Genomic DNA, 17,180 nt, shown 5'->3' with positions numbered 1-17,180 from the left:
GTCGGGTGCTCCAGGAGTGTCTATTGTGTGGGTTGTATGCGCCCACCTGTTGTAGTTGAGCCTTGATTACTTTAGGCACATCAGTGGGTGGGACTGACCATCAAGCTGAATGGCTGTGAGTACTAGCCATGACCACAGCATAGGAGCTCCTGTGGGGACTGACCACAGGGAGTGAGATCACTCCAGCAGGCTCTGATGCCTGCCAAGACTACCCTTTCTTTGTATGTGATCCTTGGGGAGTTAATTGCACGGTGCACTGTCATGGTCTGAAGCCAGCCACCAGGTATGTGGGTTCTGGGGCCTCTTAACAGGGGTTCCAGTGTAGGCCAAGGTCAGCCCCTGCTTATGACAAGCCCAGCACTACCTGGTCGGAGCTACAAAGAGACTGCAGTTGGTACCTACCAGTGCTACACCTGGGGACACACCGGAGATGCCACTCTGCGAAGTGAGGCCAGCTGCCACCAGTACCAAGCCTGGGGACACTCAGCTAGACTCTGAGCACCCCAAGACCTATTTCTGCCTGCTGGCTGCTGGTAAGGCTCAGTTGCTGAAAGAGGCTCAGGTAGTATACAAGTTAGGTGAGGCGGCATCTCATGGAGTCATCAGGGTCTTGCAAATGATGTGTTGGTTAATGCAGATTCTGATTTTGCAGCAGTGCTGAGCCTGGAGACACTCAGCGAGCAAAAGGCACAAGGTACACTGAAGCCGGCTGCCACCAGCCTAGGGCCAGCAGACCTTTCAGAGTTTTTTAAGAAAACCCGAAGCTCAGGCCAAGGCCACTGAAGGAGCCTCTGGCAGTATGCAAAGTGGGTGGAGTGGGGTCCAGGGAATCATCAGAATATAGCAAGTGGAGTTCACCAGGTTAATGTGAATCTGATTTGGCTGTATGGGAGAAGTGTTCAATATAGGGACAATGATGGCTGTCCCTCCAGCTCTCACCCTGAAACCACACAACTCAGTTTCTCTCTATGTCTCTGACATCTCCCAAGCTGATGTCCCTTCACTGGAGCCCAGGGTGACTGCTTGCAAGCAGGAGCCTGTGCACGGGCCCTTTAAGAGGATACCTGGATTTACAGTAGCCTTCTGTCTCACCTATATGGATGAAATCCACACTGATTTTCATAGCCAGATATTATGTAGATTCCTCTTCCAGGCACTAGTGCTCAGGGCTGAGGTGAGCAGTAGGTGCAGGGGGAGGGGGCGGTGAGCAGTGCGGGGCTGTGACCTCTGGTTCTTAAGGGGGTCCTGTGAAGCTGAGATTTCTCCAGTTCATGGGTGTGGAGCCAGCCTGTTCCCCATCTCTGCTTCTCCTAACAGTCTTGGTATGGCTGCTTCTGTATATGCTTACTATGGGAGGTAGGTTCAGCTTTTATTTAGATGGTTCTCCAATTTAGTTGCAATTTCGATGTGGTCATGAAAGGAGGTGACCACATCATTTACCTACTCTACTATTGTGACAGGAACTCCTGAGAATTTGCATTTCTAATAACACCGAGAACCACTACAATAAACTAATTGACAGGGAAAATAAAAATTCACCACTGTAAAACTGGGACAATGCTGGCAGACTACTGGTAACAGAAATGGAGCCTGAGGGGCTGACTTTGCCTCATCACAATGACTATTATTGTCACTTATAAGAATCACCAATTTGAGGAAAAATGTTGGAACTTGAGGAAAGAATACTGGGGTCTCTCCTCACTTGGGAAATCTCCTTCTACAGCTATCACCTCAGATTCAAGGCTTTGTGTTATACCAGAAAGCTTCTGACATATTCAGGGTCAGGATGTAGCTGGTGAAGGAGAAGAGGTGGCAAGAGCCTACTGGATGATGTCTTACACTCTACCTTCTCTTCTTTGTACAAAGGCATCCCCTTGACCCACAATCTTCCCTGACAGCAATCCTCCCACACTCTGGAAAGGACAACAGGCAGCTGCAGCTTCTACAAAGTCCCAGCCTAACCCTCTGCTCTGTTTCTCTCTTTCCTCCCATCAAGAATTTGCTATGGCTGGTGTGGCTCAGTGGATTGAGTGTCAGCCTGTGATCTGAAAGGCTGTCGGTTCGATTCCCAATCAGGGCACATGCCTGAGTTGCAGGCCCAGTCCCTGGTTGGGGGTGTGCAAGATACAACTAACTGCTGTTTCTCTCACATACCGATGTTTCTCTCCCTTTCCTTCTTCCTCCCTTTCCCTATCTCTGAAAATAATACATAAAATCTTAAGGAAAAAAAACTTGCTATGCTTCCCTTAGTTTCTCCTTTTTTAAAAAAAAAAGAAACAAATATGCCCTGGCTGGCATGGTTCAGTTGGTTGGAGCATCATCCTGTACTCTGAAATGAAAGGTTGCAGGTTTGATTCTTGGTCAGGGCACATACCTAGGTTGAGAGTTTCGTCACAGTTAGGGAGCGTACAAGAGGCAATAGACATTTCTCACAACAGTGTTTCTCTCCCCCTTTCTCTCCCTCCCTTCCTCTCTCTAAAATCAGTGAGCATGTCCTCAGGTGAGGATTAAAAATAAAAGCTAATTTAAACACACTCAAAGAAACACTGAGTAATATTCTTTATATACCATATCCTCTACACACCAAGAACCTATATACTGAGCCATTTCCCCAGGAAGAGAGAAGAAAACAAAAGACATTAGGGAATTATCAATCCTTACCTGGCAGTCATAAAAAGGGTGCCCCCGCCAGCACATCACATCCAGCACATAGTAGGTCTGCTTCACTTCACTGTAAATGCAGTCCAAAATGGTGTAGTCTAGGATACAATGCAGAAACTCATTAGGCGGTACCCCTCCAATCAGGATCCCTACACCACAATCCACGGAGCCACATCTTAGGGCTTGGGAACTGAGTCCAACAATCCTTAATGCTAGCAGCAAGCACCAGCCCTGAGGAATCAGAATTCAGTAGGGAGTGCATTCTTCATGATGCAGCTGAAGGGTGACCTCGAGTAGGACAGCACAAGAGGGATCTAGGCAACCCTTAAGTCAAGTGGAAATTCTGAACTTTAGATAAATTGGAACACTTAGTGACCTTAGAGAAGATCAACTTTAAAATTACTTTGTAAGATTTTATTTATTTAGACTTCCAGCCAAGATGGAGGCATAGGTAGATACACTGTGCCTCCTCGCACAACTCAAATAAGGACAAAAATTTAGAAACAAAAAAAACAACCAGAACTGACAGAAATTTGAACTGTATGGAAGTCTGACAACCAAGGAGTTAAAATAGACACATTCATCCAGACTGGTAGGAAGGGCGGAGTCGGGCAGCTGGGTGGAGAGGAGTCGCAGCAAAAAAAAAAAGTGGTGGCTTGTGGACTCCCTGGCACACAAGGCAGCAGCTGACAGACCCGGGCACACTGGCGGTGGCTGGCAGACCCTGGGCTTGCGGTGGCAGCTGGCAGACCCAGCGAGGTGCACAAGGCAGCTGGCGGACCAGGTGGTTCCACATTCACATGCAGATAAACTAGGCAAAACTGGAGAGTGAGACAGACGGTGCAACCCAGGGCTCCAGCATGGGGGAAATAAAGCCTCAAAACACTGATTGAAAACACTTGTGGGGTTGAGGTGCTGGGAGAGACTCCCAGCTTCACAGTAGAGTTTGTTGGAGAGACCCACCCACACAGGAATTAGCACCAGAAAGGCCCAGTCTGCTTGGAGGAAGCAGTGGAAGGGACTGAAATCCTACAGAGAGCAGAGCAAACACCATTGTTCCCTCTTGGACCCCTCCCCCACATACAGCGCCACAACCCAGGAACTGGGTAAACTCACAGTGGTGAACATCTAAGGCTCCGCCCCTCATACATAACAGGCGTGACAAGACAAAAAAAAAATGGAACAAATACATCTAAGCGACCAAGAGATAGCCAACCTATCAGATGTACAGTTCAAAGCACTGGTGATCAGGATGCTCACAGAATTGGCTGAATTTGGTTGCAAATTAGATGAAAAAAATGAAGGCCACACTAAGTGAAATAAAGGAAAATGCACAGGGGACCAATAGTGATGGGAAGGAAACTGGGACTCAAATCAATGGAGTGGACCAGAAGGAAGAAAGAAACGACCACACAGAAAAGAATGAAGAAACAAGAACTCAAAAAAATGAGGAGAAGCTTAGGAACCTCCAGGACATCTTTAAACGTTCCAACATCCAAATTATAGGGGTATCAAAAGGGGAAGAGGAAGAGCAACAAGTGGAAAAGTTATTTGAACAAATAATAAAGGAGAAATTCCCCGTTCTGGCAAAGGAAATAGACTTCCAGGAAGTCTAGGAAGCTCAGAGAGTCCCAAAGAAGGTGGACTCAAGGAGGAACACACCAAGGCACATCATAAGTACATTACCCAAGATTAAAATAAAGGAGAAAATCCTAGAAGCAGCAAGAGATAAGGAGACAGTTACCTACAAAGGAGTTCCCATCAGACCATCAGCTGATTTCTCAAAAGAGACCTTACAGGCAAGAAGGGGCTGGAAAGAAGTATTCCAAGTCATGAAAGGCAAGGACCTACCTCCAAGATTGCTCTATCCAGCAAAGCTCTCATTTAGAATGGAAGGGCAGATAAAGTGCTTCTCAGATAAGGTCAAGTTAAAGGAGTTCATCATCACCAAGCCCTTATTTTATGAAATGTTAAAGGGACTTATCTAAGAAAAAGAAGATGATCAAAAAATATGAACAGTAAAATGATAGCAAACTCACAATCATTAACAACCACACCTAAAACAAAAAGAAACTAAGCAAACAACTAGAACAGGAACAGAACCACAGAAATGGAGATCACATGGAGGGTTGTCAACAGGGGCGTGGGAGGGGGAGAGAGGGGGAAAGAGGGGGAAAAGGTACAGAGAATAAGTAGCATAGATGGTAGGTAGAAAATAGACAGGGGGAAAGTAAGAATAGTATGGGAAATGTCAAAGCCAAGAACTTATATGTATGACACATGGACATGAACTAAAGCGGGGGGGAATGTGGGTAGGAGAGGGTGTACAGGGTGGAGGGGAATGAAGGGGGGGAAATGGGACAACTATACAGCATAATCAATAAATATATTTTTAAAAGATTTTTTAATTTATTTTAAGAGAGAGGAGAAGGGAAGAAGAAAGAGAGGGAGAGAAATATCAATGTGAGAGAGAAACATTTATGGGATGCCTCTTGTTCGGACCCCAACTGGAGATCAACCCTATGACCCAGGTATATGTCCTGACTGATTATCGAATCAGCGACCTTTGCTTTGTGAGACAATGTCCAACCAACTGAACCACAACTAATTTTGGAGTTCCCATCCAGGGCACTGTGTTATATGGTGATATTAACTATTAGTCCCTGCCTTTTAGGAAGTTATAATACAGTTAAGGAGGTAAGATGATCACAGAGGAAAGAACCAAGAGATGAATTATACAACCCTGACTGGTGTGGCTCAACTGGTTGAGCGTCGTCTCACAAAACAAAGGTTGCTGGTTCAATTCCCTGTCAGGACACAAGTGTGGACTTTGGGTTCAGTCCCTGGTTGGGGGAACACATGGGAAGCAACCAATCGATGTTTCTCTCACACAGTGATGTTTCTCTCCCTTTCTTTCTTCCTCCCTAAATAAATAAATAAATAAATAAATATTTTTTTTAAAAAGAGAGAGATCACCTTGGCTGGTGTGGCTCAGTGGATTGTACATTGACCTGGGAATCAAATGGTCACGGGTTAGATTCCTAGTTCGATTCCCAGTCAAGGCACATGCCTAGGTTACAGGCCAGTTGGGAGCATATGAGAGACAACCAATCAATGTTTCTCTCCCTTTCTTTCTCCCTGCCTTCCCCTTTCTCTAAAAGTAGATGGGTAAAATCTATCTTTTAAAAGAGAGAGAGAGAGAGAGAGAGAGAGAGAGAGATGATCTATATAGCACAAACTGAGAACAGTGCAAATTCCATAAAAAAAGAGGGATTGGAGCAAGCAGGACATGCTTCATTAAAGACATGTGATATGAACAGAGTCTTCTGTGATAAGAGAATTAAAACAATAGGGCAGAGGGGAGGTGGGAGGGCATTCCAGGCCAGAGTATTGAAGTTGCATGAGCAAAGGCCCAGAGGTAGAATAAACTGGGTACATGCTGGGAGCAAGGAGGCAAACCAGATTAACAGAGCTAATGATGGATATGGAGAGTAGGGAAAAGATACAAGGGTGGGTGGACCAAAGCCAATGTGTGAAGGGCTCTAAAAGTCAATAGAGAAGTCTGAGCTCAGTATGGAGGATATGAGGAACCATCAAGGGAGCTGAGCAGGCAGGGAAGAGAGCAGGGTTCAGCCCAGGGTCCTCGCTGAATGACCATGAGCAAATTATTTAACGTCCATGATATAGTCTCCTCAGATAAGTTCAGGTGGGAGGAAAAAGCTTAGGTTAGGATAACAATAAAGGAGAAAAGGGAATTTGGCAGGGAAGCCCCAGCAACAGCTTACTGTACATTATACTCAACATTCTGAGGGACCTTTCCCCAACTGTAGCTATCAGCTTGTAATGGTGGTTCATGGGAAAGGGATGTTAATTTTCATTCAGGGGTGTTTTTGTCCAGCAGGCTTCACTGGGCTGCATCTATTCTGCAGCTGAGGAGGGCAAACATTGAAGAAGATAGCCTAAGTTCAGTGGAAGGACAGTGTCTATGCAACTTCAAAGGTATGCTTTCGAAGCTGGACTTTAAAACAACTGACAGAACAACTTACACTATCTTTTACTGATTATAAGACTTAATAATTATAAAGCTTAAAAAAAAGAGAGAGCTTTGGCAAGATGGAGGTGTAGGTAGAAACGATTCATGTCCTTGCACAACCAAAAGAAGGAAAACGACCAATTTAAAAACAATAAACAACCAGAAGTGCAAGAAAATCGAACTGCATGGGACTCTGACAACCAAGGAGTTAAAGAAACTGCATGGGTGAGGTGGAGCTGGCTGAACAGGAAACTAAAGATTCAAAGCTAGTTGTAAACTGCTGCAGGGGTTGTGACAGCAGGAGAAACTCCTTGTCTCACATGAGAGTTCCTTGGAAAGTGGGGCTAGAGTGGAGCAAGTGAGCAGCATTGTTCCCTCTCTGACTCCTCTCCCACAGACAATGCCACAACCCAGCAAAGAGGGTTGCCCCACCCTAGTGAATACCTAAGGCCCCACCCCCATACAGCATAACAGGTGTGACAAGCCAAAGAAATATGGCCCAAATGAAAGAACAGATCAAAACTCCACAAAAAGAGCTAAGCATCAAGGAGATAGACACCCTATCTGATGCCGAGTTCAAAACACTGGTAATCACCCGCCAAGATGGAGACAGGCAGAAACCCTTCACTTCATCGAGAGGATAACAACCAATCTAAAATCAATAAACAGCCAAAAGCACCAGAAAAATCAAACTCAATGAACTCTGACAACCAAAGAATTAAAGAAAAAATCAACCAGAACCAGACTGGTAAGGCGGTTGACCGAGTAGGCCAGCTCAGAAAAACTGCTGCAAGGTTGCAGAAGGGGCGGGGTGGGTGGGCACTGGCTGCTGCAAGGTGGCAGGCTATGTGTGTGGGGCCGACTGAAGGCAAAACTGAGACTCAGAGTTGACTGTGGACTACCGCAATTGCCAGGATAGGAGAAACCCCCAGTCTCACACGAGAATCCATTGGAAAGTGTGCTAGAGATGAGCAGGCCAGCTGCACTGTTCCCTCTCTGGCCCCTCCCCCACAGGCAGCACCACAGTGCAACACAGAGGGTTGCCCTGCAATGGTGAATACCTAAGGCTCCACGCCCTTACAACTTTCCAGTTGCACCAAGACAAAGAAATATAGCCCAAAAGAAGGAACAGAGCAAAACCACAGAAAGAGAACTAAGCAATGACAAGATAGCCAACCTATCTAATGGAGAATTTAAAGCCCTGGTAATCAAAATGCTCACAGAACTGATTGAGCTTTGTTGAAAAATGAAAGAACAAAAGAAAGATACCTAAAGTGAAATAAAGCAAAATATTCAGGGAACCAACAATGACGGGAAGAAAACCAGGACTCAAAGCAATGATTTGGAACAAAAGGGAAAAATAAACATCCAACTGGAACAAAAGAAGAAACAAGAATTCAAAAAAGTGAAGAGAGTCTTACAAACCTCTGGAACAACCTGAAATGTTCCAATATCCAAATTACAAGGGTGCCAGAAGAACAACAGCGAGAAATTGAAAACTTATTTGAAAAAAATAATGAAGAAAAACTTCCCCAATCTGGTAAGGAAACAGACTTCCAAGAAGTCCAGGAAGCTCAGAGAGTCCCAAAGAACTTGGACCCAAAGAGGAACACACCAAGGCACATCATCATTAAGTTACCCAAGATTTGGGATAAGGAGAGTATCTTCAAAGCAGCAAGAGAAAAAGAGACAGTTACCTACAAAAGAGTTCCCAGAAGGCTGTCAGCTGATTTCTACAAAGAAATCTTGCAGGCAAGAAGGGGCTGGAAAGAAGTATTTGAAGTCATGAAAGGCAAGGACCTACATCCAAGATTACTCTATCCAGCAAAGCTATCATTTAGAATGGAAGGGCAGATAAAGTGCTTCCAAGACAAGGTCAAGTTAAAGGAGTTCATTGTCACCAGGCCCTTGTTACATGAAATGTTAAAGGGACTTATCTAAGAAAAAGAAGAAGATCAAAAACCACAATCAGCAAAATGACAATAAATTCATAACTATCAACAACTGAATCTAAAAACAAAAACAAAAACTAAGCAAACAACTAGAATAGGAACAGAAATGAACAACACATGGAGAGTTTTCAGTGGGGACAGGGAGGGGAAGAATGGGGGGGAAGGTACAGGGAATAAGAAGCATAATTGGTAGGTAAATAATAGACAGGGAGAGGTTAAGAATAGTACAGGAAACAGAGAAGCTAAAGAACTTGTATGTATGACCCATGGACATGAACTAAGGGGGAGGGGATGCTAGAGGGTGGGGATGTGCAGGGCAGAGGGGGGATAGAGGGGAGAAAGTAATTGGCAAAACTGTAATAGCATAACCAATAACATTTATGTAAAAATTAAGAAAATAAAAAAATAAAAAACAAACTAAGCCAACAACCAGAACAAGAACACAATCACAGATATGGAGATCATTTGGAGGGTTATCAGCTGGGAGGGAGAAGGGGAAGAATGGAGAAAAAGGTACAGGGATTAAGAAGCGTAAGTGGTAGGTACAATATAGACAGGGGGAGGTTAAGAATAATATAGGACATGGAGAAGCCAAAGAACTTCTATGGACAACCCATGGACACGAACTAAGGAAGGGACTGCTGGAAGGAAGGGGGGTACCAGGCAGAGGGGAGCAAAGGGGGAAAACTGGGACAACTGTTAACAGCACAGTCAATAAACTATATTTAAAAAAAACTTTAAAAAAGAATTTTATGTAGGTACCTTTTGCTGTTGTTGAGTTTCGCCTGTTGCCCCCTGGCAGAAGTGAAGGAAACCTGTTGACGCAGTAACCACTCTTGGTGTAGGCACTGGTAGAACCCTGTTTGGAAAGAAAGATACCATTCTCATTAGGTATCTGGTCTCCTCACCCTCTTGCTTCCACATTCTGCAGGGGTGTCATTAGCCCAAAAATGGCTCTCAAAAAATCTTCCTGAAGAAAAGTGTCTCAATCCTCATGCCACGCAGAGCTGCTGTGGCAGACAAGGAATACGGAGTGCAAGAATCCCTCTTGCGCCCTGGCTGGGTGGCTCAATTAGTTGGAGCATCACTCCATACACCAAGAGATTGTGGGTTTGATCCCCAGTTAGGGCACACACCTAGAGGTTGCAGGTTCGATATCCGGTTTGGGGTTGTATGGGAGGCAACCGATCAATGTTTCTCTCTCCCCCCTCCCCGCCACCCTCTAAAATCAATAAACATATCCTTGGGTGAAGATTAAAAAAAAAAGGAATCCCTCTTGCTACAGACTGGGGAGGTGGCATAGAGAAAGGAGGCAGCTACTCACTCTGGAGGCCACAATAAGGGCTCTTTTTCCAACAGGGCACACGACCACAATCCATTCCTGCCCCAAATCTGAAGGGATGTCAATTAACCACTCAGAGAGCATCAACTGGCAACACAAAATATGGTGTTAAAAATTAACAGGGGAAAAAAAACAACAAGGGTGTGCTGTTACACTATTTACAATGATAAAGAATCCATATCCTACATCTACAATGAAAATACAAGTCAATGAATGAGGGCAGAAAAGACTGACAGTGGAACTTCCACCCCACTTACTCTTAGCAGTCAACTCATCTCCTGCTCAACTGATAGGATGGAGGCCACTCACTGTGAACTTGAGCTTCTCTCCTCACCTTCATTACTGAGTTCATACCCATTCTTACTACCTCACCCTCTGTATCCAGGTGATGGAACCCTCTTCCTTTTCTTACTTTGTCCACCCACCTACCATTACCATAATTATCCTGTAAAGACTATACCTCAGAGATGAATAAGGTCCTTCATCTTGAAATGCTTTTAAACTAGATCCTTATTTTCCAAACTATAATGACACAAATACTATATTAAAGGGTGTTAGGAAATTAGCCTCAAAAAAGGGGTGAGGGGAGGCTGTGGTGAAATGAATTTGAAAGGATTAACTTCCACTCATCACTTATAGTCTCTCCCATCTATATAAACTTAGGCCTATCAATTAACCCCACTGAATCTTTCATCGCTCCTTCCCCTCAGCCCACAAAATACTTCACCCCTATGCTTTAAAACAAAAACAAAAATGAAAACCTTTTATCACTATGCATTTGTTAAGCTACTCTACTTTCTCCTTTTTTTCAAACTACTGTTGCTGTGTTCTTGCCCGCTGCCACTCTCAGTCTAAAACTGCTCCCCCACAAGTCCTGCTAAAGGCCATAAGTAATCTCTTTGAATCAAGTATCTCTTCCCTCACCTCCTTATCCTTCTGCTTCCACTCCCCCTGTTATGCTACCAGGCACATGCTCCTCCTTGACACATGTTCCCTTGTCCCTGTGACACACTTCTATTGTTTTTCCTCCAAATATTCCTTCATACACTCCCCCAAACATGTAGATAATCTTCAGGAGGCTATTTTAGGCCCTGCTTTGCTTTTCTCTTAGATACCGCCCCCTTGTGGGTGGATCTCATCATCTACTATAGCTTCACTCTTCATTCTAAGAGGATGCTTCCCAATTGCTTTCTTTTTCACATCCAGATTTCCTTCCTTTTCCCTCCACATGTATATTTCAAGCTGGCCATTTGATACCTCTTTCTCTGTTTGTCTTCTCTCTAGCTTAGACTCAGCATATTCAAAACTAAATTCACTGCCTTCTGTTGACCAAGTACTTCCTAATCCTGAAACACCCACCCTTCTCCTTCTGCACTCTCTCTGTAGCCCTGTTAACTAAAGCACCACTATCTCTGCTACTAAATCTTAAACCCAAGGCATAAAACACTCCCTTAAAGAAGAGTGGTAAATACAACACTAAAAGCATAAACGACGAAAAATAGATCAATTAGACTACACAAAATTTAAAACATCTGTGCTGCCAACAATACCATCAAGAAAGCGAGCCCTTGCTGGTGTAGCTCAGTGGATTAAGCGTGGGCTGTGAACCAAAGCGCTGCCATTTGATTCCCTATCAGGACACATGCTTGGGTTGCAGGCTAGGTCCTCAGTAGGGGGCACAAAACAGGCAACCACACATTGAAGTTTCTCTTTCTCTCTTTCTCCCTCCCTTCCCTTCGGTCTAAAAAATAAATAAATAAAATCTCTAAAAAAATAAAAATAATAATGGGCAAAGGATACACATTTTTCCAAAAAAGGTATAGAAGTGGCTAATAAGCACATGAAAAGATGCTGTCTTTAGTTATTAGGGAAATGCAAATCAAAATCATGAGATACCACTTCACATCCACTAGGATGGCTATACTTAAAAGAACAGACAAAAGTATTGATAAAATATGTGGAAAAACTGGAATTCTCATATACTACTCGTGAGAATATAAAATGGTGCAATCATTTTGGAAATCAGCCTGGCCGTCTTCAAAAGATTAAGCATAATTATCATATGTCTGAGTAATTCTACTCCCAGGTATATACTCAAAAGAAATGAAAACATGACCACACAAAAACTTGTAAAGGAATGTTCATAGCAAGCCATAATAGTCAAAAGGTGGAAACAACTCAAATGGCCACCAACTGATGACTGAATAAACAAAATGTGATTGCAAAAAGTGAACAAACACATGCTATAACACAGATGAACTTTGAAAAACTTATGCTGGAATTCTGGCCAAGATGGAGGCGTAGGTAGAAGCACTTTGCTTCCTCAAACAACCAAAAGAAGGATAACAACCAATTTAAAAACAAAAGCAACCTGAACTGCTGGAACATCAAACTGTATTGAACTGTGATAACCAAGGAGTTAAAGAAGCCCTCATCCAGACTGGTAGGAGGGTTGGAGATGGGTAGCGGGACAGAGAGGACACATAACAAGACAGTGGACCACGCTAGTAAGGCATGGGCTGGCTAACCGAGCTATTCCACATTTGTGCACAGGTAAGCCAGGAAGAATGAATGGGGAGTGAGGCAGCCTCTGAAACACAGGGTTTCAGTGCAGGAAACTAAAAACTTGAAACCTCTGGCTGTAAAAAATCTGTGGGGGTTGCAGTCGTGGGAGGAACTCCTAGCCTCAAGGAAGAGTTCATTAGAGAGGCCCACAGGGTCCTAGAATGCACTTAAACCCACGCACCTGCAAATCAGCACCTGAAAGGGCACAATCCACATGTGGGAATCGAGGGAAGTGATGGAAAGTGGGGTGAGAGCTAAGCAACTGGCATTGCTCTCCCTTTGACCCCTCCCCACACAGAGCACCACAAGGCATCAACATGGGTTGCCCTGCCCTGGCAGAATACCCAAGGTTCCACTCCTTACAACATACCGGGCATGTGGAAACAAAGAAATATGGCCCAAATGAATGAACAGATCAAAACTCCAGAAAAAAGAACTAAGTGAGGAAGAGTCAATCTATCACATGCAGAGCTCAAAACACTGGATGCTCACAGAAATGGTTGAGTATGGTCACTAAATGAAGGCTATACAAAGCAAAATAAAGGAAAACATACAGGGAACCAACAGTGGAGGGAAGGAAACCGGGACTCAAATGATTTACACCAGAAGGAAGAAATAAACACCCAACTGGAACAGAATGAAGAAACAAGAATTCATAATAATGAGGAGAGGCTTAGGAACCTCTGGGACAACTTTAAAAGTTCCAAAATCTGAATCATAGGGGTGCCAAAAGGAGAAGAGGAACAGCAAGAATTGGAAAACTTATTTGAAAAAATAATGAAGGAAAACTTCCCCAATCTAGTGAAGGAAATAGACTTCCAGGAAGTCCAGGAAGATCAGAGTCCCAAAGAACTTAGACCCAAGGAAGCATACACCAAGGCACATCATAATTACATTAGCCAAGATGAAAGATAAGGAGAGAATCTTCAAAGCAGGCAAGAGAAAAGGAGACAGTTACCTACAAAGGAGTTCCCATAAGGCTATGAGCTGATTTCTCAAAAGAAACCTCAAAACCTCGCTGGCAAGAAGGGGCTGGAAACAAGTATTTGAAGTCATGAAAGGCAAGGACCTACATCCAAGATTACTCTGTTCAGCAAAGCTTTCATTTAGAGTAGAAGGGCAGATAAAGTGCTTCCCAAATAAGGTCAAGTTAAAGGAGTTCATCATCACCAAGCCCTTATTATATGAAATGTTAAATAGACTTATCTAAGAAAAAGAGGATGATTAAAAATATGAACAGTAAAATGACAACCTCACAACTAACCTCACAACAACTGAACCTAAAAAACCAAAACCAAAACTGAACAAATGACTAGAATAGAAACAGAATCACAGACATGGAGATCATACATGGAGGGTTATCAGTGGGGAGAGGGAGGGGAAGAATGGGGGAAAGATACCCCTGTGCCTTTAGAGTTGTTGATAGTTGTGAGTTTGTTGTCATTTTACATAAGAAGCATAAATGGTAAGTACAAAATAGACAGGGGGAGGTTAAGAATAGTATGGGAAATGGAGAAGCCAAAGAACTTACATGTATGACCCATGAACATAAACTATGGAGGGGCGTTTCTGGAGAGTCGGGGTAGGGTGCAGGGAGGAAGGGGATAAAAGGGAGAGAAAAATTGGAACTGTAATAGCATAATCAATAAATTATACTTTAAGTAATTTTTAAAAAGAAAGATAAAAGAAAAAACTTATGCTGAGTGAAAGAAGCCAGACACAAAAAGATACATTTTATATGATTCCAATCACATAAAATGTACAGAATGGTAAATCCATACAAACAGAAGGGAAATAAGTGATTGCTAGGAGCTGGGGGAAAGGAGGAATGGAGATGGACTGCTAATGGGTATGAGGTTTCTTCTGGGATGGTGAAAATGGTCCAGAATTAGTGGTGATGACTGCACAGCCCTATGAAATACTAAAAAACACTGGATGGTACACTGTAAGTGTGTGAATAGTATGGTAGGTGAATTATATCTCAATGTGGCTGTTAAAAAAATAGTAGTAGCAACTAACACTCAGGGAGCATTTATGTTACACTATCTCATTTAATCCTTCTAATAATCCTGTGAGTCAAGTACCATTTTACAGATAAGAAACCCAAGAGACTTAGAGTGGTTAAATAACTTGCTCGAGGTCAACAAAGAACATAGCTTTGAGGTCAGTTCAGAGTTTAAACCCTTAATCGCTTCTCATAGTGCCTCTTCAACCCACTGCTAAATTCTGTCCATTCTTCCTGGCAACACTTCGACATTTCTTATACCCATGACCTCATTTTCCTCCCACCTTCTCTGCCCATCATCAGACCATTTTAGAAAACCTAAGCTCCCTATTGCTCTCCAGACCCTTCTGTACATTGATGTGGGTGTCATCACATGAAGTCCCAACTCTGCCCTGGCTCAAAAGTTCTCAGTGGTTCCCCACAATCTAAAACACAGCTGAAACTCCTGCATGTATTTCTATACCATCTTCCCCCACCCTATGCTGTCCCATTCTCACTGCTCGTGAACATACCATATACTCCTCTCCTACCTCTGGGCTCTTACTCAAAATGTTCCTACTACTTGGAATGCCCTGTACTTCTGCCTGTCGATGTCCTACCCATGCTTCAAAGCTGACCCCTTGTTTATTAACTTTTTCCTGATTTCACAATCCTGCTTTCTTGCCTATTGGAAGTTAACCTTGCTTTCTTACAGCGAAAACCATAACCAACAATTATTCCAGGAGTACAGGGATATTTCTGACCCATGTCTACCTCCCCCACAGCATAGCCTAGCTTAACACAGGGCCTTCAGCAACGTTTGCTGAACAGAACTAAATTATGCTGTCATAGAGGATGTTATCTGTTCTGTATTTGGAGCAGAGACGATGGGAGTGATGTACTCAGGGACCATATTCTGAAGGCAGAGGAGGATTCTCAGGTGACAAGACACTTAGGTTATGGAAAGAAGTACACAATAGCAGGGTAGACCCCTGCCCCTACTAGGTCCCCACCCTGCCTTCTGGGTTACCTACACTGCCTAGAGCACTGGACAATCTCCCTGCCTGCTTCCCCTATGGCACCAGAAGGCACACTGGTTTCCTCTCTTGAACCAACAGGGCACTCAGTTCTAAGTTTGTGACAGTGATCTGTTATTTCATGGTCTCAGTCCCACAGGCCTGAGCTAGGAATGACTACCAAAGGAGTGCATGAAACCCATTAGTCTATCAGGAGCAAGCCTGGGTCAATGGTTCCCAAACCTCACTATTCAGTTTTCATCAGTGATCCCTGGTCAGCACATGGCACTGTAAACCATCTTTTCTCTTCATCTGTAAACTTTCTAAACATCAGCATTGTCTTTGCAGGTCTCATTCCTTTTTCCTGCCTCCTCCTCCTATCTTTATAGCAACAGTTATTGCAGTGGGGTTTGACTGCATAGTAAAGGGAGTGGGAATAGCTGGGCCTAATCTTCTCTGGAATACTCACTTGATTAGCATAGTGCTTTGGTAACTTCTTGGCAGTGTCAATGTCCATTTCTTCATCATCTTTCTTATCTTCTTCTTCCTCACTCTCTATCCCAGTCCAGTCATCTTCAGCCAGTCTTCTGGCGTGGTTCACATAATCCAACCGCTTGCTGGAGAAAGAAAAGGCATACATGCCCTGGCTAATGTGGCTCAGTGGACTGAGCACTGGCCTGTGAACCAAAGGTTTGGCAGTTCAATTCCCAATCATAACACATGCCTGGGATGTGGGCCAGGTCCCTGGCTGGGGGCGTGTGAGAAGCAACTGATATATGTTTCTCTCACACATCATACTTCTCTCCCTCTCCTTCTTCCTCCCTTCCCCTCTCTAAATACAAATTCTCTCTTTTTTTTTAAGGAAAGGTATACAGACAGATCTTTACGTCTTATAGAAAGATACCTTACAATGTGACAGATTGATTAAATTCAAAGGCTCCAAATTCAGGAGAAATTTGGGGATTCTGATGGGAGTAAGAGATGACAGAATTTCCTCTGTAAAGCTAAACCAGTGACCGCCTCCTTGCAGGTCCTAAATAGGACACCCACTCTGAACACACACAGCCGTCCCCAGAGTTTCCTTCAAATGAGCCAAGTAAAATATTTAAAGGAACTTTCAAGGCTCACTAGCTGGAAAGACTGATCTCACTCCTACCTCCAACCCAGGTGACAGCTGACACTTCTCTGTCTGGCTAGATATCTAGTCCGAAGGCTTCCAGGGACTGAAGAGAGGACTTACTAAGATGCAGTAAGGATGTTAAAACAAGGGCAGCTTCTGGGGCTTTTCACTTTATACAGTTTTCTGAGAAGAAGCCAAGCCTTTCTCCAGCTCCTGTCTAACTTTCGAAAAAAGCCACTTAGTTTACAATTTAATGTCTTTTACTTATTTCTTTCCTTTTATTGTTATCTTCCTCTTTTTAAAACACTACATATTGGCTCTGTCTGGTGTGGCTCACTTGGTTGAGCACCATTCCACAAAGAAAAAGATCGCCAGTTTGATTCCCACTCAGAACACATGTCTGGGTTGCAGGCGCGTGCAGAAGGCAACTGATGGATGTTCCTCTCTCACATCAATGTTTCTCTCCCCCTCTTTCTCTCTACCTTCCCCTCTCTCTAAATATATAAA

The 17,180-nt window shown here is 43.7% G+C and overlaps 1 protein-coding gene across 6 annotated transcripts in view; it reads right to left on the bottom strand.

Annotated features, from left to right (window-relative positions):
• Positions 1-17,180, bottom strand: part of SNUPN (snurportin 1) — a 39,319-nt gene that overhangs the window by 17,593 nt on the left and 4,546 nt on the right. For all 6 annotated transcript variants that reach the window (XM_036027602.1, XM_036027607.1, XM_036027601.1 and 3 more), the window contains 4 exons: positions 16,023-16,170; positions 9,971-10,075; positions 9,409-9,505; positions 2,662-2,759 (listed from right to left, as the gene is read on the bottom strand). In XM_036027602.1, the coding sequence (XP_035883495.1) occupies positions 2,662-2,759; positions 9,409-9,505; positions 9,971-10,075; positions 16,023-16,170 (448 nt within the window). The remainder of the gene's footprint in view (positions 1-2,661; positions 2,760-9,408; positions 9,506-9,970; positions 10,076-16,022; positions 16,171-17,180) is intronic.

This window comes from Phyllostomus discolor, chromosome 1 (genome assembly GCF_004126475.2).
Source record: "Phyllostomus discolor isolate MPI-MPIP mPhyDis1 chromosome 1, mPhyDis1.pri.v3, whole genome shotgun sequence".
Lineage (NCBI taxonomy): Eukaryota > Metazoa > Chordata > Mammalia > Chiroptera > Phyllostomidae > Phyllostomus > Phyllostomus discolor.
Note: the sequence above shows the minus strand (reverse complement) of the source record. Positions and strands in the feature narration are given on the sequence as shown.